The sequence below is a fragment of the Notothenia coriiceps genome, unplaced genomic scaffold (assembly GCF_000735185.1).
Source record: "Notothenia coriiceps isolate Sejong01 unplaced genomic scaffold, NC01 NC01_scaffold00020081, whole genome shotgun sequence".
Taxonomy (NCBI): domain Eukaryota; kingdom Metazoa; phylum Chordata; class Actinopteri; order Perciformes; family Nototheniidae; genus Notothenia; species Notothenia coriiceps.
In genome coordinates, this window is record NW_011352782.1 from 350,470 (window position 1) to 375,159 (window position 24,690).

The following is a 24,690-nucleotide window of genomic DNA, read 5'->3' on the forward strand; positions in this document are numbered from 1 at the left end:
TATGGCGTCATCAGAGATAGAACTGAAAGGCTTTTGTACAATCACTTGTTATTGTTGTCTTTTTCAGGCACAGAGATTTAACAGAGATTCTATAACCCTCCACTCACACTTCCCAGCATTGTTGTTTATATGTTGTACGCATTGCAAGCATAAAATAAACAATTTTCCTCACAGGATTTCCACTGGCTTTCACAAAGCTGAGCTACGGGATCAGCTGGATGAAGAGCTCTTCAGTACTTTGTACAAGCTGGTTTATATCTGTGCAGTGGAGAGACTCACTGGTTTCCAAATGATTGTCATGTTTGAAAACATCATTCTGAGAGTTTATTCTTATAAAAATAAGTAGTTACTGCAGCAATGCTATCTAACAAAGGTTCGGCTCTGAGCAGAATACGTACAAGACTTTGGAGACACTGTCACAGGAATTGTGGGCACCAGGGGGAGAAATGTGAGGAAGGGAAAAGGTCATAGTGCTGTGGAAAAACCATATTGTCAGTCACACTGCTCTTCTGCTTTATCATTATTCTGAGTTAGTGGCAACAGATGACCTTTCCTGGTCAAGAGCTTACTGTGGTTACAATCCAATTGAGCAGAAAGGAGAAAGAAAATAACATGGTAACCTTTATTCTAACATTGACGCTAACCTTGAACAGTGGGCCCCGAAGGGGATGAGCGGCTTGTACTGTAATGTGTGCAATAGAATAGGCTTCTGAGCGTGCATGTCTTTATGTGTTTATTGTGAAAGCACACGAGTCTGTGCAGATGGAGCAAAAAGCCATTCTTGCTTGTGTGTTTTTTGTAGCAACAGAGATATGAAGTCAGACGTAGAGAGAGAGAGAGAATGCGTACAAAGAAATTCAGGCACTGCTTAGAAATAAAGCACTCATTGCGACTTTAACCATGCTTGTCTTTTTATCCCTTTTATAAATATATACCCATCAAAAACAGCTCCAACTCCACTAAATTGACCAACTCTCGACGACCACATTTCTCATCCTCAGCCATTACTTTACTGACCTCTTCTCTGTTTCTCACCATCCATTTTTACCCCGCCTCGGTTTTCTCTCCAGCTTCTCCCTCGACGACTTAAACAGAACTAATTGAAATAAATGAACTGAGGAGCAAATCAGAGTTGATAACATCGGCTGTGTGGATGGTGATTGCAAGCTTGTTGAGGGAATGTTTCAGAACTAGTTGATAATGAAGAGCCTTGTTTGTATATTACACTCTAACTGGACCGAGCAGACAGCCACATTCTCTCATGGATAGTGTTATAACCCAGCTGTAAGGTCTGGAAAGGAAAAAGATAACATCATTATTTCCTTTTTGTTTTTATTCGCACATCAATATTTGACAAATGAATTTGTTTTTCATTTAAGCAGCCGGTTACTGCTCATTAAGGACTCAGAATAACTGTACAGTATATAAAATTAGTACAACAAACACTATTCACAGGAGGAGCAAAGCAGGATCTGACAGAAGGAGAGGAGTTAATTACTGGAATGTTTAAATGGAGTGAAACAAATATAACATTGGGAGTATTTTGCTAAATTACACATACTGGGCACACAGTCTACTGTTAAAGACGGAGGAGGTAAACTGAGCATTAACATTCGCTCAAGGGAAAATTGTTCATAAAATGGGATTCACATTCATATGTTAATGTTGTAAAATTGACAGCTCCATTTGTAAATTTGAAGAAGTCTCTGTTAAGGCCGACATGCTGAGCTAACTGCAGTTAAAAGATAATCTAAAAACAAATCATGGAGCTGTTACAGAGTCCGTGAATAAAGGAATAAAATGGCACGATAATTGCACCCATGGTAATTTAAGAACAATTTGGTTCTTGAATCTACAATTTTCTGAAAAAAAACAATATATTATTTTGTTTCTTTTGTCATTTTTTTTTTTTTGTGTACCATACATGAACAAGTCTCCAACTGCACTGTGTTGTAGTATGACAATAAATGATTCCTCAGCTCTTAAAGAAATACAAAATATCTACAATGAATCTCAAGTTCTCTAAATGCTCCTTGATGGCACTATTCACTTTAGACTTGATGCTATTAATGCTAGTCTAGGTAGAGAATTGTGGAATGGCAAGACATAAATGTGGTTTAGGATGGATCTTAACTTTTAAAGCTATCAACCACATTGCTCTGAATTGAATGCTAACTGCTTTTCACTGGCCCTGTGAAATTGGCACAATCAGCCAGAAGATGTGCAAAAAACACAGTATACTAGTCCCCAGCCTCTGAGGGTGTTTCCTGCTGAAAGAGCAATAACCCTCTCCCGCTGTAGTTCTATAATCCTGCCCACAAAGACACACAAACACAGTGACACAAAATGAACAGAATCGTCTTTAGCACCAGTGAAGAGCAAATCATGTCAAATTAACGGCAACATACTTTGTCAAAAAAGAAAACATATGAACAAAACTGAGAAACAAAGCCTCTGAGTGTGGCGTAAAAGCAAAAACAGGTTATGTCAGCAGTTATAAAATGCTTTCAAGAGATGCGTGAAATGTCTTTGTATAAAGAAGTGCAGTTAAGCCCAGAGACAGTTTTAATTAGCATGCTCTTAATTCTTGCCCTGAAAAATCCCAAAACGTAGTTGCTCAGGTATGTAATCACAGGTTTATAGCACAGTAGAAAGGATTTTAGTCTGACATATATAGGACTGTAGTCCTTATAAACACGGATGGCGCAAAGAGCTTATAATTAAGCCTATGGAGGAAACCAGTCAAATAAAGGAAACAACCTTATCCGTTCAAGTAAGTGTTGGGTTCAATAACTAGCTACGCCCATTGAATACTAATCAAGGTAATTCACTGAGCAAACTCCAGTTGAAGGGTAAAAAGGACAATTTATCATTCTTGCACGCAGGTAATTAATTATGCTGCTTGTGTGGAATTAATATGCTAGGCTAGTCCACAACTGCTATGCAATTGTCATTAGTGAAATCCGAGCATGCAAATGAGTATGACATCGTCTCTGATTTATGCCGTCGCAGTGTGTGTAAAACATTAGGTAGCAACCAGTTCATCTAAGGTCTGAAAAGTAGCACTTAACAGACCCATACACAGAATGACAGACTGTTATTTTCTCGATCGGACACATTTGTTTTGTTAGTTGTCTTGATAAGTGGTCATCGTAAAGTGGTGCAGTCCTCATTATTCTCAAGGATAAATTAAAGCACAACAGTGAGAGAAAAGAAAAGAAAAACACTTAAATATATCAAATTGGAAATATTTCCCTTTGGTAAATGTGCTTTGTTCCCATTGGTACATGTCCTCTTTCTTGCCTTTCTTCTTATTGTTGTTACGCCATAGAACCTATTTCATTGGCCACGGTAGAGTCTTAAATTAATACCACAAACCCAACACATACAGGAGCATGATACAATAAATATTGCTTGGGGAAGCAGTTCAAGTCCAATTTCTTTGAGTAAAACTTGCTGTGCAGGTCTTTTTGTTGTTGTTTGTGGTTGGCAAGATGTTAACCATTGAAGCATACCCGTCCAACTTGGAACCCAAACTTCTGGTTGCCGTTGCCAAAGTCTGCTGGAGCCACATCTATTATAGGGAGGAGCTCTGCCGAGGGGGAGTCAATCTCCAGAACAGTCCTTTCCTGACCTTTACGGAACTGAAAGAGAAAAATTAAAGCCATTATTAGAATTTGCTTGGCTTAATACAACTGACTAGCTCCCCCGCCTCTCTGGCACAAATTACGATTTGATAGCTACAACAGAAACACAATTGATAAACACATTACTGTCTTTAAAGGTCCTCTATTATACTGTTTTTCATCAATATATTATAGGTCTCAGATGTATACAAAACACGTCTCTGAATTGTTTGGCTCGAAATACCAAACAGATCATGCATTGTAGGATCCCATAAACCCCTTGTTTCAGCCCTGTTCCAAAAGTGCTGATTCTCTGTCTGTTACTTTAGATGAAAATAAGGAGCCCCTCCCCACGCCCCTCTGAGAGATGTTTGGTTAAAAAGAACACAATGGTGCTCTAGGAGGAGATTCAGGTGATAAGGGGGGTTATTGGCTAATGGTTACACAAGCAAAAAAATCGTTATGACATCATAAAGTAGCCAAAATCTGATCAGCTCATTTTCAGACAGGTTTTTATAAAAATTGATCAAGATAAAAAGTGAGCGAATCTTTTTTCCTAAAAATTCCAGAATGTCTTTACACAGAGGGGACACATGTTGATGTATAAAACACATGAAAAAGTGGATTCTGTATAATAGGTGACCTTTAACGCTAATTGTTATCAGTCGAGCTAGTCCTTTCTTCTGGCATGTCTCTGCACTGACCTGGCATCCATCATGCACTGCATTAATGAAGAGGCTTTTGGCTTGTGTCAGCTCCTCATCATTGCTGCCCCGGAAGCGGAGGGAAAGCTGGTAGGAGCGCGAGGTGCTGTCGAACCAGCCTGCCGAGTTCTGGCAGGTATAGGTGAAGCTCTGCTTGGCTGTGGCACTCAATAGTTTCAGGAAGGTCAGCTGAACTACATGCACAGGGTTCCCATCCCTGTCACTGTAGGAGAACTAGGTGACAAACACACAGAATCCAGAATGAGAAAAATAAATGAATAAACAAGTTTCCTCTATAAGAGATGAATCCACAGAAAAACACATCATTTTCTATAATCTGCTAATATACATTTCGATGTTCACTATATCACAATTAACAAATGTCCTAGCTTGTGCTGACAGATGACTTTCCTTGAGCAATGGTGAAATATTGATTCTCAGGAAGTATTGTAACAGCTGAGGAAATTAAGAGATGCCGATCCAAGAACATTGTTCAAGAACTGCAGTGAATTGTAATTGTGCTGGTAGCTTTGTGATTGTCTGAGAGGCTTTTGAGACCTCTGATCGGGAACTCTTGAAAGGCCAGAGTTCTGAGCATGCTATCCTGAATGCTAGTCGATCAGAGAGCTAGCATTGCCTCTGTGTGACTCATCTTGTTGGCTGAAATCAACTGATGGTAATATGAAAATAGTTTTCTCATTGCACAAAGTCTAACAAATTGATACCAAATTGTACAATTTGCAAATGTACAAATCAACTAAAAACATTCTCATGCAATCATGTGCACTTTGAAGTACAGGCGCCCACATGCCCAACCTTTCATGTCAATACACTAGTACAAATGCTTGCAACTCAATCATATGCAGGGGTATCATTCGAACACTCTCAATTAGGATAAGTCATTTAGATGAAAAAGACTGGCTGGCATTTGGAGCCAGCTGAGATAAATGGAAGGAGGTTCTTTTTTTGTTAGTTTTTTTTACCTGCTTTCCTCTCCTGTATTGGCTGAACCAGCTTCCTGGCTTCTCTTTGTTCCACGCTGCTAATTTCACCTGGACAGAGAAAGAGAGAAAGAGAAGGATTTTTACAGGATGTTGAGTAAAGTTTTAGGCTCAAGGGATATATGGAGGGATTTGTGCCTTGATGTAATATGGCAAGGTTGGCTTTGTAAAGGCTGACAGCAAGAGATTGCAGACTTACATTCTCAATCCTCTTGTCAGGGTAGAGACATGTCTCTCCATCAGCTGTGAAGTTACAGTAGACCTTGATGGAGTCTCTGTTACAGCCCTGGTTAGGATCAATCCAGTAGTCTCCTAGAAAGTGCACACAAAAGACAAGCTCTGGATGTTGGTATAATTACTGCATCAACGATAACAAGATGATAAAAAACAACTGGCTAAAAAAGGAGTGTATGTAAGAGAAAGGGTTCCAGTTTTTACTGGATTATTTTCCATTAGAACTTTTTGGGTTGTTAAACGGGCATAAAGTAAGAAGCACTGTCTTTTATACCATCTTTGTAGTCAGGTTGGACCATCATTAGCTCTTTGCAGGTCCTGGCAGGGCTCTCAAAGGTTCCAAGGGGTCTTCTCATTATCTCCACCTCTGTTTTCATAGAAGACAGGGTGGCAAAGACTTCTTCCATTCCCTCAGCGTCCTCCAGAGGCTGATCTCCCTGGAGGAACTCCTCCATATCCAGCTCTACATCTTCCTCCGTGGATGAAGCTGCTCCTCTTGCCCGATCCGAGTGCCTTCGCTTCTTCCGCCTGCCCTCCCTCATTGGCAGGGGCTCAATCATTGAAGCGGGGGGTCCCTGGAGGTAGAACAGATAGGTGAGCAACATATAATAAGGAATGAAAGAGGGTAAAGCTGGCACTGAGAAAGCCATGATCTGAATAACTGGTGTTACTCACTGGGGGTCCTGGGAGGCCAATTCTGCCTGTATCTCCTCTGGCACCAACGAGACCCTGAAGAAAAAGAGAGGACAAAACTTTGTGTCAATCATGTCTCACCTGGTCACACCACTCACACTTGGCTAAATCCCGGTTTTATCCAGACAGATATGACTGCTGCTTTATAGGATTATCCAGCTGTGTGCATCAGCACTCTGTGGTCAAAGCCTGGCTCTCAAGACACACTATAGTGGTTTTCATAACATCACACACACACTAGAACCAAATCCTATTAAAAGGGCCCGATGGAAAATCCCACACAAGGCAAGTGTGGCTGTACAGCAGGCTTTTAGTTCCAAAGACATGTGGTAAACACAGTAGAGCATTATTATTATCAAGCATGGTACATTTAAGCCAACAATCACACTTTTTCTCTCTTACCCAGCAGATGTTCCCAGCAGATGCTAGCCAATCAGCAATGTACAGCAATGGCAATGTACAAATAAATAAGACGGATTACTGAACTCACCATTTCTCCCTTCGACCCTTTCCCGCCAGCTGAACCCTAAAAGTGGAGAGGAGTAAAGAGCAGTTAACACATAAATAACATTAAACTGTTAGATAACTATCCAATTACTCAAATAAGCACTGATCAATACTAGTCAACTATTCACCAGAAAATAAGGCAGGTTATGGTCAATGTTATTACTATCACTGCTGAGTAAAAAATGTGCAATTACAGGGCTTTCAAATTGTGTTTAACTTATTGAAGATGGAATCAATTGCAAAAGCCCTGAGATCATAACCTTATATGACCTTTTAAATAAGCACTCATCGAGTTCACTGCATAATTGATCAGCCAATTTGGATCAGAGTTATAGAACAATGGCTGTAATAGGTGAGAGGCTATGTTTAAAAGCCTCATTTAATTAATTGTTGTAATGTTTATATACAGTGTATATATAATTTTTTTTAACAAAAGATGGCTGAAAATTAAAAAGATGCCCTGCAGATACAAATGTAATTCAAATATGTATTAACACAATTTAACAGACCATAAGTAATAAGTAGATATTGTTGTAACAGCTCTGCACTTACTGACAGTCCAGGTGGTCCCAGTGGGCCGGTGGGACCAGAAGTGCCGCCTACTCCCTAGAAATAAGGAAAAGCATATCTTGTTGGTGAACTGAGCTTCCTCCTTGCAGAAGTGTATCAGATGTATCCAAATATATTTCAATGACATATACCTCATCTCCCTTTGGCCCTCGGCTCCCCTGGTTCCCTGGCAGGCCTCTGTCTCCCTTCTCGCCATGTTCTCCTGGGGGGCCAATTAGACCGATCAACCCTCCATGACCCTGCAGACAGAGACATGGTCATCAGTTTTGTTTCCAAGGGTTAAGGCTAGTGCAGAGTTCTCTTTGTCAAGGACATACTCACTTTTTCTCCCTTGTTTCCAGTGTCTCCTTTTAATCCGGGGAGTCCTAGTGGTCCCTGTTAACAATCACAGATTAGTTAATTGGCCAATGCTGTAGATTCTGTACATTTGATGTATTATTATAAATATTCCAAGCTTCATTAAAAGCCAATTATAAGGATCTTACTATTGGTCCTGGTGGTCCAGTTTGTCCTAGCGGCCCATTTAAACCTTGCTCACCCTAGAAAAGAAACATCAGAATTAGATATTGGCTTAAAAGAAACAGAAGCCAAGATTAAACACAAATGGTACCGTATGTTGATTATTGTCAGTTATGTTGCTTCTAGGGCTGTTAGATTTGGAAAAAATAAATGTTGTAGTGATCATTTTGACCTATATTGTGATATGATTCACAGTTTTAAAAGGATATAATAATGGTGTCATTATTCCCATTTTCATTGATAAACTGTGAAGGCTGTTGCACATCCTCAATTTCTTGTAGAAATGCTGTTGCATAGGAGGATGATTCACCTGATGAATGGAAACGTGGACTGAAGGACTGAAACGTGTCAGTAGTAGCCTACATTTCATTGCAAGTTAACAACATTGAGCAGGAATTCCCTCTTCTCTTGTGTACTGACCGCAGAGCCTGGGATGCCTCGGAGACCTTCTAGGCCAGACCTCCCTGGCTCCCCTTGGGGTCCCACTGGACCTGTCTTCCCCACCGGACCATGGTCTCCTAACGCCCCCTACAAACCAGGACACCAGGACACACACAGCGAGGCGTTAGGCATAAACTCACCTCAAAGGTTTTTTTGTAATGCATTACCCGGCTCAGTGCAACCCATTATCTTTACCTTGGCTCCCTTCATGCCCTGCTTCCCTTCTTTCCCTGCGGGACCGATATGACCCTAGGGATAAGAGAGACAATGGCGGTGAGATAATAGCAATAACATAAATATACAATACACATAGCTCACAAACGTATACAATATATTTATCGTACCCTCCGTCCAGGAGGGCCTGAAGGGCCTGGCTCCCCAGAAGCTCCTAGAGGTCCCTACAAAGAACAGAAAAAAAGGATTAGTTAAAAAATAAACACTTTTCCAACCTGTCACCAAACTCTGAGAAGAACTTCTATCCATAATGATGGGCAAAACGTCAATATGTCACAGAGAATATAGACTTTAGCTAAGCATACAGCATAAAGCTACTAGTGCTGTCAACATGTAAGAAGTGGGTAGAAATGCTTACTGCTTTGCCGGGATCTCCATTGTCTCCTTTAGGCCCAGGGCCACCATCTACTCCCTGGGTAAAACATTCATATAGAAGAAATTAGCAATTAAAGGGTTAATTAAAACATGTATGATAAAACAATCATAACAACAAATACTCACATTGACGCCAACCTCTCCAGGAGGTCCTGCATCTCCAGGAAATCCAATAGGGCCCTGTGGTTAAAAACAGTGAGTCAGAAACCATCATGTGCCTGGCATAGCAATAACTGTTTGACACAACAAAATCAGTGTGTCAGAGAGAAAAAGACTTACGAGGTTGCCTTTGGGTCCGTCCTCTCCCGGTGTTCCTCTGGGTCCTGGAGGCCCAGCGGCACCAGGTAGGCCTGAGTCACCCTTTTCCCCCACATCGCCTTTACCCCCCTAAGACACCAGCATGGGAAATGAAAATCAATGAAAGGGCTAGGAAATGATGAGGTTGAGCAAGATATGAACGACTGATGAAAGTCATGCTACTTACAACAGTGCCGGTCTCTCCAACTGACCCAGGGTTTCCCGCTTCCCCATCCTCACCCTGGTAGAGAAGGAACACTCAGTAAGGTATAATCACACTCCACTCTCTCACACACAAATCCTGCATTCACAATGCACCATCATTCCATGTGCACAGATGCACTGTGAGGTTGCTAATGGCAAATCCTGACCTTCTCTCCAACAAGTCCATGCTGACCAACTCCACCAGTTATTCCAGGTGGGCCCTGTGGCAAGAGGAGAGGGAAGAAAGATATCATAAAACAAGGGCAAGTTTGAAATATTCATTTGATTTTTGAAAAAATGTAGTTGTTGGTGCAGTGTGTTGTTGTTGTTTGTCAGCAGATCTGCTCACAGAATGCTGAACCCACATCACATTATCACAACACAAGGAAACAAATTGAGTGTCAGTTTGCTGTGGATAGTGTTTGCGTCACACAGTAGGGTGGATTCTATATCCCCCTCTCAACAATTTTGTTTGTGTATGCGCATATATCTTAGCGTGCATGCAAGCTTGTCAGTGTATTATTGTGCTTTTTCTTTTGAGACAAACCCAGTAAAAGCAGGTCTTCGGTAGAGTGCACAAACATGAAAGCTGAGTACAGCCATACACTACTACAGAGCTCCTGTTGTCAGCTGCTTTCCTCACATGACATCCCCCCACCATTCCGCTCTTTTCCGCTTTTCCTGTACCAATCCATTTATGGATCCCACCATTTATGCACCGCTGTATTTCCATGCTTCCTGTGATGAACCACTAGCGTGGCACACACAGATTTTTGCAGCTTGCTGCTGAATAATTGACGGTGTGAAAGGCTTCAGCGAGATGGCCATTATGAGAGGTAAATATAACTGCCTCTCAGGGATGATAGTCCAATACTTCTTAATGATTCATAAAGCAGTAAATATAACTCTCTCCCAGGAATTGTATTCTAATAGTGTTTAATAATGGAAGTATCAAAAGCAGTAGGGGATCTCGGTGGATCTGTAAAATATGAGTGTCTGGGAAATATGAGGTGAGTAATGATAAATGATTGTGCAGTTTGAAATGTAGTTAATCCTGTGTGTTTGATGGAAGTCTTCTTGATTCCAAAGCTGATACACTGTCATATTTTCTTTATGAGTCGAAAAGGCATGCAACTACCATCACTTTAAAATATTAGTACTCCAATTCTTGCACAGGGTGTGTAATTTCAATATTGCATTACATTAACCAAAATGCATTGACGCCCACTAAATCCTATAAACAAAATAAATAGGCCTCAATGATACATGCCTCAGAAAAAGAATTATCTGAAAAAAGCAAGAATTTCAGTTTAAAATCAGAGGAACAGAAATGATGAGTGAACCAATTTTGATATATGCCAATGCTCATTATCATATGAAATGGATTCTTGGTGCATTTCTTTTGTAAACTATTTGGACAATCGTATGTTGTTCTCTAATGCTTCAGAGAATTTGTTTTATGAAGATGGATATGATAGCATGTTGACATAAACTTCCTAAATGTTGCCCCACATTCTAACTGCATGTGTTTTGAGTAATAAAATCATAGTTATGCTGTCATCTGAATCCAAATATATGTAATTTAAATAAAAACATGCTTCACTCTACCTCTCCACCACTGGACCCCTGAGGACCCCGTGGGCCATGCTGTCCTGGAGGCCCCTGTTGAGAGAGATGTAATGTGTTATTAGGATATCAGCGCATACAGAAATGATGATCAACATCAATAAAACACAAACATAAATACAAGCTGAGTGTGAGCTGGAATTGAGCTAGTGCCCCCTAAATTAAATGTGTGTTAGAAGTCAGGCCATGGAGGATTGCTTATGTAATGGCCCCAGTATCTATGATCATTATGGTGCTGACATGATGAAGACATCCAGACAGGTCATTACCCTCAATATGACACAAGCTCTGATTCTCCCCTCCTACCCGTTTCTCTTATTCTCCCTGTTTAATAAGAAGCTTCTAGCATGTGATGTGCAAGAGCATAGTCTCTCAGCCACAGTAAAGGCATCTGACTTTGCTGTGCAGCACAAGAGAGAGCAGCAAGCAATTCGTCCTAACTGTGCTTGGCTTCCGTTTCAGTTGAGTAGATGTTGAGCTGTGCTCTGAATCACTCCAAAGTCTTGGAGGGAGCGTTGTGTTGTAGAGTCACAGAGACAGACCGACACACAATCTGCCCAGAGAGACTCTGTGTGGGACTCGAAGAAACACATATCCTTCTGGCGGAGAGATACTTGAGCATTAGAGGGGAGAATTCTGTGATCCGCAACGCTCACACATGAATGAAACTTTCCCACTGAGTCTCCAGCATCTTTCTCTCCTCTCTTCGTCTCTCAGTCTTTCTCTCTCTTTCTCTGTTTCTTCCCTTTGTTTTGGTTCCATTCTAATGCATTGCCTCCCTAATCTGGCTGTGGAGAAGAGGAGCTATAAGGAATCTTGTTGAAATGTGTTCATGGTTGACAGCGTTGTGAGATGACTGTCACAAAGGAGGATGCTCATTAGACAGCCAAGGCTGAGGCTAATCTGATTAGCAGCTGTCACACCGTCTTCCTGCTCACAGCCAGAGCCCCGCCTCTTCCTTCCACTCTATTGCTCCACTGCGTCCTCTCTGTAACTCTCTCTTTTCTTATTTATCCTTTTCATTTCTTTACATTCCTTTACGTCCTTCTTGCACATTAATTCATGGTCTACTGTCATTCACACTCAGCCTTGAAGATCCATACAAAATTCAAAAGACAAGTTGAGATTGTTATAGGTTGTAACGTTTATTTTTTGCAATCATTATTGTGGATATTGATTTATCAGATCATGTAAAGATATAACTAATGCTAACAGACATGAGATATGAGGAACATAACCTCTGAGAGCAATTGACTGAAGAGTATTTGTCTCTAGCCTACGGCTGTATTCTCCCACAGCTTCCATAATAACACAGTATGCCATGGTAATACAGTTGATTAGTGTGCAGCTACTTAGCACAGCTAATGTGGGATGTCCATTGCTTTGAATAACAATTCAAACCCCACACAAAGTGTAAGCATTGTTCAATAGTTAAAAGTGTCAGCTCACTGGCATGGCTTACTAGCTTAGTAGCTTACTAGAACCATCATTAACCAGTCAAATAGTCTGCTTTGAAAAATGCCTATTCTTAGGAAACTACCAATTTAGCAGTTTTCCTCAGTTTCTCTACAGATGAGGCTGATTAGCTTGTTTTGTGTCCAGAGTCGTAGAAGCTATAAAATTAGAAACACAGCTTTCAGTATTCTGGAGCAAATTGACCCTTTTCTTTCTTCAGTTTCCACTCGGTCCTTTTTGTTCATATGATAACAAAGATACCGTTTACTAATTTGAAGACATACTAATCATCAATGATTTTTTTTATCTCACTCAACTCAACAACTTCATTGTGTTTCTTTAGACTTCTAATGTGATGTCATTACATTATTGATGAAGGTATACCTTATAAAAGTAGCATCAACACATCCATATCAGGACCAACCACGATAACAAAATAGTGCTTTGGGTTTCTGGCAGTAACGAGACATTTCAGTACCACCTGTTTGAATCTCAGAGAAAAAACTGAGCTGGGTAATTATCTCTGACGATTTAGTTCCCTCACACTAAAGGCCCACGTCTCTACAAAGAGTTCCAAACCATTAACAGACATGTAAATGTACTGTATTTGCAAAAGTTCTGTGTTATACACCAAAAGATCCTAGTAAATTATTCATTGTTTTTTCACTAATGAATGCAAACCTTTTGATCTTCAAAAAAGATCCATTAAACTGTTTTATACTCGCTGCTTTATGCTTGATACTGGAGAAAAAATGAAGAAAAGTGTAAAAACATTTTCAAAGGTTTTTGGAAAGTGAAGAAAAGTTATGTCGAAATCCAATATCAGTCAGCACCAAGACAATTCAAAGTCATAAAAAGTATGAAGCAAAGTGTACGAAGACAGTAAAGTGGTGTTGAGAAAGCCTTGAGACTGACACTGGTGTTGTATGTGCTTGGATTGCTGATAAGTACTTACCATTGAGCCAACATGCCCGCTCTCTCCTTTGTCCCCCGATGGTCCTGGCATTCCCTACAAATAGAAATATGGTGAGGATTGCAGTCTTACACATGAAATGGAAACCAATACAAACTAAAGTATAAATATAACATCAGAGATGAGCCAATAGGGAGACAGCCAGTTTTTTGATGGGATAGTTATTCTTACCTGCAGTCCAGAAGGACCAGATGCCCCCTTAAATCCTCGGTGTCCTTCATCTCCTTTCGCCCCATTCATGCCCTGCTGCCCACGAGGACCTGGCTCACCATCTGCACCCTGAAATACACACAGACAGGTCAGCAATGTTAAAGCTGAGGTAGGCAACTTTGGAGGAAGCAGCTCTGTAAGCTACATTTTTAAAGTATTCACCCGAAAAAAGGTCCTCTATCCAAAGCCACCCCCTCACTGCCTAAACCGTGACAAACTACCCCAATTGACCTCATCCACCAATCGTCCTATGCTTTTTTAAAAACATTATACCTGACAAAGGTCTTGGAAAAGTTAGCTTCAGGACTTGTTTCTTATCTGCTGAATTGTTTGTCCCTGTGTTCTTATATTGATGTTATTACACGACTGTTTTTCTATTATGCATTTTGAGTTTTTATAACATACTGGTAGTCCTGGTTGGCCCAAAGGTCCTTGGATTCCAACAGGTCCAGACGGCCCCTAGAAAAACAGAAGAGCAGTTTAATACACATTTGCTGTAGGAAAAATGTTATTCAAATCCATTCGCTCATTCCACCACAATAGTATACATTGCTACAAATTCTAAGACAATTTTTCCTCTACCTCATAATGATGCAATGTAATTATGTGATGACAGGACTATTGTCCTAAAATGAATACTCACAGATTCTCCTTTGTCTCCTTTGCCGCCCTTCTGGCCTGATTCTCCTACCTCGCCCTATGGAGACAAATGCAAACACGTGAACACAACACAAATACAACTAATCCACATCCTTTATATCAGTGCTGCAGTCCATGCTGGCTGTTCCATCTTACTACCTTGTCTCCATCCTCTCCAGGGGGGCCAAGATTTCCAGCAGCCCCTGGCAGCCCCAGAGGTCCTTGTTCCCCATCACTCCCAGCTGGCCCCACAGGCCCCTTCTCTCCCTGGGGAACAGGTGGGAAAACAGCAGAAATCAAGCAAGTGCTAGAAGACTTATTATCCTCATATAGCAGCATGACACATTTATTTATATATCATAACAGGAGGGAAACGTGCACCCAAGCAGGCTTGTTCACATGTTTTGATCATAGCCTTTATCTCCTTTCTCCTCTTTTACCAGCCTCCTGCTCTAAGTCTCATAATGACACATTCCAAAAAAACAGCACATGTTGTTTATTACCCAATGGTGGGAGGTGATGGTACAGTATGTATTCATGGACATTGTTGCCTAAGAAACAAAAATGTGCAATGTTCCAAATCTTACTGGCTCGCCTTTCTCTCCCATCGGCCCAGCAGAACCCACGCCACCAGACCTTCCTGGCTGGCCAATAGCACCAGCCGTCCCAGCGGGGCCCCTCTCCCCAGTGGCACCCTGGAAATAGGAGGAGATAGAGGTGAGCATGTCATGAGCATGTCGCATGTCACATGACTCACTCTTCGTTTTAATGTGGTGGTCACGATTAGGGATCACCATGGAAACAACCTCCTGCTTCATATATCCCAGCATTCTATTCAACATAGACCCTGGGCAGAGAGCAGGGGATGGGATGAAAAGCAATTTAATAAAATTAGACTTACAACAGATCCTGCAACACCAGGTAGACCCTCTCCTCCCTTCAAACCTGCAGGACCCTGGAGAGAAACAAAGACAACCGTCACACACAAACAAAAACCGCAATAATTTTAAAGGGCCCATGTCATGCTTTTCTGGTTATTACCCGTCCCCATGTGTGTTATGAAGGTTTTTATGTAAACGGTCTGCAGAGTCAAAAACCCTCAAAGTACACCCTGTAGCGAGTAAAGCTCTAACACAGAAAAGACCTGTTTATGCTGCCCCATAATGCGGAGAAATGTTCTCCGCAGACCCATTCTCACAGCGTTATAAACCTTTTTCTTACTCAATATCAAGCCACACTCATTGTTTTTACTTCGGCTGTGAGTGTTTGTGTGTGCTCAGGATGAGTTTAGCTTGTTCTCGCTGTATCGCCGAGCCGGAAATCTGTCCGCTCCTCGCAGCAACGAGCCTCGCAACCGTTTAGGACAGAGAGTGAATACTTGGTGAATACACATACTATACAGAGATGCTGTATGAGAAACCAATGTGATTTTGGAAAATTGCGCAATTTAAATCTATTCTAATAGACCTTAACAATGGAAATGTGATCAGTTGAAATGGCCATGACATGGGCCCTTTAAGAAATGAGTTTTCATATGCAAAAACCCTTGTGTAATTTGCACACGTTTTACTATCTGGGAAAGCAATGTTTGTATTGATTTCACATTGTCTGTGTTTGACATCACTGGCCAGATTTGACATTGAAAAACTTGCAATTCTTACTTGCAAGCTGAACATTTCCAGAGAATCTTTTGAGAGAATCATTGAGTGAATCATTGAGTGATGGTGAGGATGTGAGATATATGGAAGTTTGCGTTACCATTGCACCATGGGTCCCTCTGCTCCCTCTGAAGCCTTGCAGCCCAGTAGGACCACTTTTCCCTGCAGCTCCTGATGGACCTGGGTCTCCCTGGTAACCACACATACACACACATGTGATTAGATATAAGGCAGGAAGCCAGAAGACAGCAGGCCCTTATGCATTCATAAATCACACCAACCAGAAAGTCACACCAAGAAAGTACATTTATCTTTTATGAGCCATAATACCCTCAACACCGTGTGGTTTCCTCTTTTATTTATTAGCAAATTAGAGGAAAGAATGAGACCCAGGAGATAAGATATTCTGGCAGTGCTGAGAGAGTCCTTGGGCTTTATTGAAAATAACAGTAATAAGGTGATGCTGGCAAGTGATTAGGATCCTGTCATTATGATGAAAACTATTCACCTTGGCGCCCTCCTTTCCGGCAGATCCCGGTAAACCGTGCTCTCCCGGTGGTCCCGGTGAACCTGGATGGCCTCTGTCTCCAGTCAGTCCTGTCTCACCAGATTTGCCCTGAAAATTAGCAAGTTACATATCAAGTAACAGTAAGCACGTTACATATCACAAAAACCTGTAATCTAACATGGCAAATAATATACAATAGACTGTTCCCCTTACCTGTGGCCCAACAACACCTGGGGGGCCGGGGGGTCCATTTTTGCCTTGGAAGCCCTGAAGAATGAGACAAGTGATTTTGGTGACTCAGAGTTGAAACAGTCAGTAAGACGCACACAGGGAGGCCACTCAACTTGCACTCTTACTACACTAATTCAGTTCTGAAATCATAGCTTTCTACTTTTTAGCTGTGTTTACACATGCTGTGCTAAATATTAAGCTTTATTGAGAAGGTGACTCACTGGTTCCCCTCTCTGGCCGGGATGACCTGGTAATCCATCTTTTCCTGGTACACCCTGGAAGGAAATCATTTTCTTACATCATTGTTATGAACTTAACAGGACTAAACGTGAGCATAAAACATTGGATGAGGTACAAATTAGGACAGGCATATTTGGTAACTCACATTAGGCCCTTTTGTCCCTGCTTCACCATTTCTTCCCTGTGGTCCTTGGGGGCCCTGGAAAACCATTTGAACACAGATCAGTCTCAATCACCTTTGCTTCTCTTGCAATGATTTATGACATTGTATCTTTAATTCCAAGATATTTATTCCAGGACGTACATATATTGTCTTATTTAGTCAATGTATGTACACTCTTATCCAACATTACCTGTTCTCCGGGTGATCCTTGAGGACCGTCTTGTGCAACAGAACCCTAGAAGGCAGAATACAAATAAAATACACAGTAGGAAAACAGGAGACATTCTAACTTGTTAAGGCTCCTGCCTACAAACACAGTTTTTAGCTTTTCCAAGAAGGTCTTATAGGGTGAGTGTGTAGACTGAAGCATAACCTGCCAGACAATCGCTTCTCACTGTAGCACATGCCTTTTCATCTTAAAGTGAAAAGCAACAACCAGTTCCAACTCGGTGTGCATATTCATCCATACTTTATGAGACAGCCAGGTGTGTGATAATGTGTAACTGTATGTGCTTACTGTATGTCTTTGTTTATGTCTGTGTGTTCATGTGATTGTGCATGTCTCATTCTATGCGCACCTTTTCTCCAGGCTTTCCAGTGGGCCCCCTTGCTCCTCTTCCCCCCCGGGCCCCCTATAAGAAAACAAACAACAGTCTGATTATCACATGCATAACTCATCAGGTGGGGAAAGATTAACACACTTGTGCTGTGAAAGCCCTGCAGTGATGTTACACTTATGTTAATCTGATGGTATCTAATTAAAGCAAATACTGATTTATACATACAGTAGAGGACGTATCTTTAGGTGTACTCACATTAGGACCTCTTTGGCCCCCAGCCCCTGCCTGACCAGCTGGACCCTGCATTATAGAGGTTAACAATTGTTTAACAGCACCCACACACAAAACATCTGAAGCAGTCTGAATGTGCGAAAAGTCACAACAGTCCTCACCCTTCGTCCTTTTTCTCCTGAGACACCGGCCGTTCCAGGGAAGCCAAGTGATCCCTGGAGACACGCGTAGAGGTTAATCAGCCTCAGCCCTCCATTCATCACACATCACCCCCAATGCCTCATTAACATATAATTAACTACTGTATCAAATTAAAGCAAATTTAATCCATGGTGCTCAACACAGCCTTAAATACACCATTCATCAGCATGTAATGAATTGATGTCACTAATGAACTATTAATAAAATAGCCTTTTTTTAAAAGCCATTTATCATCCTTTATTTTTAATCAGACAGGAAACAATCCAGGCAAAGACACTCATCTTGCTGGAACCAGAGGAGACATTAACTGATCGTGATAGCTCATCAATGTTAAATCACCTTAGGACCTTGTCTTCCTGGATATCCTGGCAATCCAGGCACACCAAGTTTACCCTGGAGAGAGACAGGCACAATAAGAGGAAAACATAAACTAGAGAATGATTAAGATGAAAAGTGCATAAAAATACAAGATGTGTATAACATGCTGCTGACTATGCATGCAACAATACAGCCAGATAAATGCATATAGTGATGACAGAATTGCTGAATATATGCGCATTGGTTTTGTTTTGTCGCCTTTAGGAATGGACTGTGACTAGATGTAATAAATGGGCATTAAACATCTATATGTCCAGGATTTTTTGATATTTTCAGACATTAATTGTATTGAAACCTTTGTCACAGCTAAATACTGGGCTAAAGTAATCTAATTCTACAATGAATTTAATTCCTTTATTGTCATTGTACAGGTAGAAGGAAAAAAAAAGCAATCCTGTCGGTGCATATCGCCATATCAACAAGCAATAAAAGTATACTATTTAACATAATGACTATAGCAACACAATGCACATTAAGATAAGAATTTTCTTAAGGACTGGCAGACTATTTGATCTTCCTTTCCCTCTCTTTTGTGTCCAAACCTTAATTTGTAATGTAATTAAAATAGTTTTTTAAAAAGAAAAATAACCTTCTCTCCAGCTATTCCGATAGATCCTGATTCTCCCAAGGGTCCTGACTGGCCCTTAGGCCCCTCTGTTCCATCCTCTCCACGGGTACCTAGAACTCCGTTATCACCCTAAAATCAAGAATGAAAGTAGAACGAAAATGACCATTATATCTCCAATGAATAATAATAAAAATGGTACTGAGGCTTGTGAATTGTGGGCGCTCTCACCCTGTCTCCCTTCAAGCCCATGTCACCTTTTGACCCAGGGAAGCCATCTTCTCCCTGTGATGCATAGAGCAGAGATGATTTTTAAATATAACATATTTGATGATAAATGGCATCATTACATTGTAATTTGTCAAGTGTTCTTCCAGTCACAATACACCAGCTTTACAACAACAGAAACAACTTCAGTTTTACTCACCTTCTCTCCTTTGCCCCCCTTTAGACCTCTAATTCCATCCGCTCCCTGTTAAGTAGGAAAACAGTTATTTTACAAAAATGTCACGTCACTTACAAGACCACTCTGGACATCACAAAGAAAGTAACTGCTTGTCTGCATGTTCAGCAATACCCCATCTTACTCACTGAAATTATTTATAAGTGTTTATTGATTTGCTCTTGACCTAACATTGCTATGTTATTGAGTAGTTATTGACCTTACATTCATTTCATACATGATTGCCATCAAGGTCAGGCATCCCTGAAACTATGTCAAGCCAAACTACCAGATAAAATACCAGATGTGTGATTGTTACAGAACAAACACACAGCAGAATGCTGTTTCATGACAACTTTGCTTTTATTCCCCCAGTTTTAAAAGCGCACTCAGTGAGAATGGACAGCTGCACACAGCTCTGCTCTATCTAACTTTACATCTATCCCATCCGTCAGACGTTCCTCCCTCTGTTGTTAGCGGCTCCCTTGAGAAACATGGTGCTTTCCCTCCACCTGTCACCTGTCAGCCATAGACTGAAGCAGCTTGCCCATTACAGGTAAACACACTCACAGAGTTAAATGTTTGGAGAATACACATTGCGGTCAATATTACACCTGAGATCGTGATGCATTGATGTCTCACCTTGACTCCACGGGTCCCTGGGTACCCGACAGGTCCCTGAGGACCTAGTAAACCCTACATAAAAAACAAACAGTTTAGTTTTAGACAGCCGCTGCCAGCAAAAATGCATTTTCTGACCAGTTATTAGTACACGTTGCACTCAGTCACGGTATTCTATCTTTGATTGTAAATGAGCATTCTCAAACAGGAAAAAGCTGACGATGCTAATGAGTGCATGCTGCTGACTCTAATGAGCTAATGCTCTTCCACTATAAAGTCAATGACATTGTAGGAACAGATTGATTATAATGATTAGAGCAAGCTTTATTGTAACCAGGTGAGTGAGTGCACAGTTACAATAGATTGTAAGAAACACCATGATAATGTACTTTTGATATCTTGCTGTGCCACAACAGTACAAGCCTCAGATATTCAGTTACCCACTTGGATGCCTTTCTCTCCCGACGGGCCCTCTCTTCCTGGGTGACCCTGAAATTATATATCAGGAATCAGACTTAGCACTTCTGAAAATACATAATTATTGTATTACTCCTTGATGGAAAGGTCCATGTGCAACCAACCAATGAAACAGAGGAAACCATTGCCACTGGGAGTAAAGCACCATAAAACATTGCGTGCTACAAAGCGTTGCAGAACAATACAAGGAACATTAAGTGAAACTCATTAAAATGTGCAATCTAAAGTTATTTCTGAGCATTGCAGCTGCAATATTTTTTATTATTTCCTAAAGCTCATACTGATATGGATCAATTCCAGAAATGCTTCCTGCTTTTCTGCCCCCCCGCGTCCCCCAACTGGTAGAACACAGAGAGTGTAGGATGGCAAATTGTATTAATTTTGCTTCGTTAGATTCATTAACTTTTAGGGTGTGCATACATAAATGGCTATTAGTAGTGATTATTGTGTGAGCTCTTTAACTTGTAAAACGATGTACCATTGTCAAAAAGAGTTGGCTTTTTATGTAGCTGCCATTGAGTAGCTTGAGCTGACTGAGGAAGAAGCAGCAGGGGCCTGTCTGATTATATAAATGTATATATACATAGACACTGATTGTGCAAAGGTATGCATGGATACATGCATGTTTATGCATTTGTACTCTAGCATGCCTTTGTGCTAATGCCTGTACTGTATATGTGTGTATACTTACGGTAGGACCATCAATGCCTGGTAGTCCCAGCATGCCTGGTTTCCCCTGCGGACCCTGTATGGCACAGAAAGAGGAATTAATACTGATATAAGCTTACGATAAAATATAGCACCCTAACTTATGTCTTGGAGACCACATTTCTAATTTATCTTTGATGCTCCTTTACTAAAACATTCTATTTATGACTTAGTCCACTTTCTTCTTTTCTCAGTCCAGCCTCATGATGTGCAGCGGCCAAGGCCGTTTCTTCTGTCTGTTTTGCCTGTGTGTGTTTCTTTTATATTGATTTCCTGTCTAGCTGTATCTTGTCTGAATGGGAGCTAGAAGTGGTTAGGTTGTACTCTGCAGCTCCACTAGCATGGGTTATGTGATGACAGGGGTCACAGGGTCACAGCTTTAATTGTGAAATTAAGTGAGAGACATGTAACCTACCTTCTCCCCTGGCAATCCGATGGGACCCTGAGGACCAGACAAACCCTGGAACAGAACAAAGCATCAATCAGGTTAAGTGGCACAGGGCTAGGAGGAGTTTTGCTTGAGACAGTATGCCTGTTTATGATATGTGTGTGACATTTGGTTGCTTAGCGTGGAAGCCTCACATCTGCACAAATATGTTTAATTAGGTCATCAAAACAGCTTTATTTTCTGAATACATTTTAATGTCATGCAATTAGAGTGGGAAAGAATTGTACAAGCCCAATATGCCCAAGGATTTTCAAACCTGTAAAGAACCTGTGAAGTCAACCTTCAGCTGGAGCAGAAAATATAACAGAAACTGGAAGTATTTGTCCCACATAGATAAAGTGTTTGTTGGTGAGGGAGGGAGAGAGAGAGAGAGAGAGAAACTGTCTGCTTGCAAGTGATTGTGCTTATTTGAATGATGTGTTTATGAATTAAATACAGTTATATGATGTGTAATTAGTGGATTTCTGAACATAGAAACAGCACAGTTTTTTTGTATTGGTATTGTACCTGTACTCCTGGATTTCCTTGTTGACCTGGGGGCCCTATCTCTCCAGCTGGACCCTGCCAACAACAAAGACTGATAGTCACACAATCTGCCTCTAAATTATATGTATCATAACACATATTACAGTATGTTATAAAGATAGCAGGACTGACCAGGTTGCCCTTGGACCCTTGTACTCCATCCATCCCACGAATACCCTGACAAAATTGAAAATGTCAGAAAACAATGGATGAAATGTCCAAGATTAATCGAAAAAATGTTCGATAGCTTCCTTGTTTATAGTCAGTGGCATATTGATGATTCCAGGCACTAGAGGACATTTGATGGAGTTGAAAAGACTAAATAGCTCTGATTTTGCAATGAAGGCAATGTTGACTTACCGGCTGGCCAGATGGGCCAGGTGGCCCCCTTGGTCCGACAAGACCCCGAGAACCCTGGAGACAAAACAGAGCAAATAGTAAGCAGCTAACCTGCATTCATGATGAGATGGAGTGAGTGCGGAATACCTAATCATAAATCAGAACTACGGAGAGAGAGCGATAAATCAGGGGGTGACAAATAATGTATTTAACTGCGTGTAGGAGGGGGGGGCATCTGGTTTTGTATGTGCTAGCCATAACGACAGCAAAAGTCTGTGTTGGTGTGCTCTGTTTTTGTCAGCCCTCCTCTTTGTAGGCAAGCCAAGCCACCTGTTCCAAAGCCACATCTGTGATCTCCTGGGAAGTGATTGATATGGAAATATAATCATTCAGGCCAGGATTTGTATCTCTCCCCTCTCCTACTCCATCTCTTTCCTCTTTCCTCTCTTATCCCTTTCAACACCAACCAAATTTCTGCCTCGCATTTGCCTCTTGCTGCCTCACTTTTCCCATCACTTCCTCTCTATCGCTTTCATCAAACCAGCCAACTCCTCTCCTTTCATGTACTGTATCTTTGTAGTTACACAGCTTTCCTAACATGTCTTATTGGACTCTAGTTTGTCCTGCATTGGTGATCCATTCGGAAGGACAGAGCCCCGCTGTGCTTCAACCTCACCTCCTGGGAGAAAGATAGAGTGTGAGTCATAAGCAATAAACCAGCGTTCACCGCAGAGGTACACAGGAGGAATGACAGCTCCTTCAACAGTGCTCTTTAAACCTAGTGGTCTCTCTGATCTAAAGCTACCCTACAGGTAGAGTCTCGATGACAGATTTTGAATATATGTTATGCCTTTCTACGTTCTTGTCTTCAAGCTGCATGCCTTTTCCAAGTGACCTTTTCTCTCTTTATGCTACGGTGAGCACTGTGGCAGTACACTTTTTTATTGTGGTTGTATATCGTAAACTATGATGCAGTGTTTCTATTGCTTTGCTCATGTTCAGTATGAGAAGACGTTTTATGTAATTTAGTGTAAGATTTGGGCTAAAATTCTGCCCTAGCTTTAATCTAGTGATCTCCAACAATCCTCCCATGTTTCTTTCTGAATATTGTTTCTGTGTTTCTGCATTAAGGAGAGGGTTTTTGTGTAAGAATTTTTCAGAAAATCCAATGTTAAGTCTTGATACATATCTTTTGTACCTTTTTTTGTTTACAGAAGCAATAAACATGAACTACTGCATTATGTGCACTAGGAGAGAACATATCATTACAGATGGGGTTACTCACAGGTTCGCCTGGTTGCCCTCTTGGCCCCAAAGGTCCATCTGACCCCTGAAATAACAAGATGAAAAAAGATTCAACACCAAAATGTTATGCAACTCTTTAAATCAACCTCAGGCGTGGATACATTTATATCCCCACGGACATAATCTGTGAAAATAGCTCATTATAGAAATTCCCTGCCTGACAGATAAGGCTCAACTATCTTCCAGCAAAGAATAATAGATCGCTCTCTCAAATTTCCCCCGACCGCCTGCATGGATTGATACTATCTTGAGAGAGCTTCTATCTTTCATATTTTCAATTCTATGTCAGGGATGCGCAGCATAACTTTCATTTCTTTAGCAAACCTTGATCGTGAATGAACTCAGTCCAGCGCCTTGCAAAAAAAAAGATTGAAGAGTTTATGACTTCAGTAAAGCCTACTTTGATCGGTGGTGCTTTACCATCTAGATCAGGGGTGTCAAACTCAAATACACAGTGGGCCAAAATAAGAAAATTGGTACTAGCCGAGGGCCGGACTGGTTCAATGTTTATTGCAAAACTTTTTGAAATTAACTTATTGCACATATTAAACCTGGAACTAACAAAGGTTAAATTAATTGCCTATACAAACAACATTAAACATTAAATAATCAGTTGCATTCATTTTTTATTGCTCTATCTGCATTTTTCCACAGGCCAACAAGAGCTTGAAAGAAAAGAAGTGCAAAAGGAAACATCCTTTGAAACTCAGTGTGCTGCTCTGTGATGCTAGTTCAAGCCAGAAACTTGGCGTCTCATCTTGGGTGCAAGTTCATCAATGTTT

General features: G+C 41.0%; 1 protein-coding gene across 3 annotated transcripts in view; it reads right to left on the bottom strand.

The window, feature by feature from the left end:
- Positions 1–1,314: 1,314 nt before the first annotated feature.
- The window catches only part of col5a3a (collagen, type V, alpha 3a), a 44,815-nt gene continuing 21,439 nt past the window's right edge, over positions 1,315–24,690 (bottom strand). For all 3 annotated transcript variants that reach the window (XM_010779302.1, XM_010779301.1, XM_010779303.1), the window contains 48 exons: positions 23,889–23,933; positions 22,625–22,678; positions 22,397–22,441; positions 22,247–22,300; positions 21,707–21,751; positions 21,275–21,328; positions 20,551–20,595; positions 20,128–20,181; positions 19,471–19,515; positions 19,275–19,328; positions 19,068–19,175; positions 18,440–18,493; positions 18,061–18,114; positions 17,924–17,968; positions 17,687–17,740; positions 17,299–17,343; positions 17,091–17,144; positions 16,927–16,980; positions 16,688–16,741; positions 16,475–16,582; positions 16,067–16,156; positions 15,210–15,263; positions 14,896–15,003; positions 14,468–14,575; positions 14,313–14,366; positions 14,075–14,128; positions 13,631–13,738; positions 13,442–13,495; positions 11,014–11,067; positions 9,573–9,626; positions 9,389–9,442; positions 9,184–9,291; positions 9,031–9,084; positions 8,888–8,941; positions 8,640–8,693; positions 8,491–8,544; positions 8,275–8,382; positions 7,821–7,874; positions 7,657–7,710; positions 7,467–7,574; positions 7,318–7,371; positions 6,749–6,784; positions 6,241–6,294; positions 5,840–6,140; positions 5,531–5,643; positions 5,314–5,382; positions 4,331–4,564; positions 1,315–3,644 (listed from right to left, as the gene is read on the bottom strand). In XM_010779302.1, the coding sequence (XP_010777604.1) occupies positions 3,498–3,644; positions 4,331–4,564; positions 5,314–5,382; positions 5,531–5,643; positions 5,840–6,140; positions 6,241–6,294; positions 6,749–6,784; positions 7,318–7,371; positions 7,467–7,574; positions 7,657–7,710; positions 7,821–7,874; positions 8,275–8,382; positions 8,491–8,544; positions 8,640–8,693; positions 8,888–8,941; positions 9,031–9,084; positions 9,184–9,291; positions 9,389–9,442; positions 9,573–9,626; positions 11,014–11,067; positions 13,442–13,495; positions 13,631–13,738; positions 14,075–14,128; positions 14,313–14,366; positions 14,468–14,575; positions 14,896–15,003; positions 15,210–15,263; positions 16,067–16,156; positions 16,475–16,582; positions 16,688–16,741; positions 16,927–16,980; positions 17,091–17,144; positions 17,299–17,343; positions 17,687–17,740; positions 17,924–17,968; positions 18,061–18,114; positions 18,440–18,493; positions 19,068–19,175; positions 19,275–19,328; positions 19,471–19,515; positions 20,128–20,181; positions 20,551–20,595; positions 21,275–21,328; positions 21,707–21,751; positions 22,247–22,300; positions 22,397–22,441; positions 22,625–22,678; positions 23,889–23,933 (3,573 nt within the window). In that variant the 3' untranslated portion in view covers positions 1,315–3,497. The remainder of the gene's footprint in view (positions 3,645–4,330; positions 4,565–5,313; positions 5,383–5,530; positions 5,644–5,839; positions 6,141–6,240; positions 6,295–6,748; positions 6,785–7,317; positions 7,372–7,466; positions 7,575–7,656; positions 7,711–7,820; positions 7,875–8,274; positions 8,383–8,490; positions 8,545–8,639; positions 8,694–8,887; positions 8,942–9,030; positions 9,085–9,183; positions 9,292–9,388; positions 9,443–9,572; positions 9,627–11,013; positions 11,068–13,441; positions 13,496–13,630; positions 13,739–14,074; positions 14,129–14,312; positions 14,367–14,467; positions 14,576–14,895; positions 15,004–15,209; positions 15,264–16,066; positions 16,157–16,474; positions 16,583–16,687; positions 16,742–16,926; positions 16,981–17,090; positions 17,145–17,298; positions 17,344–17,686; positions 17,741–17,923; positions 17,969–18,060; positions 18,115–18,439; positions 18,494–19,067; positions 19,176–19,274; positions 19,329–19,470; positions 19,516–20,127; positions 20,182–20,550; positions 20,596–21,274; positions 21,329–21,706; positions 21,752–22,246; positions 22,301–22,396; positions 22,442–22,624; positions 22,679–23,888; positions 23,934–24,690) is intronic.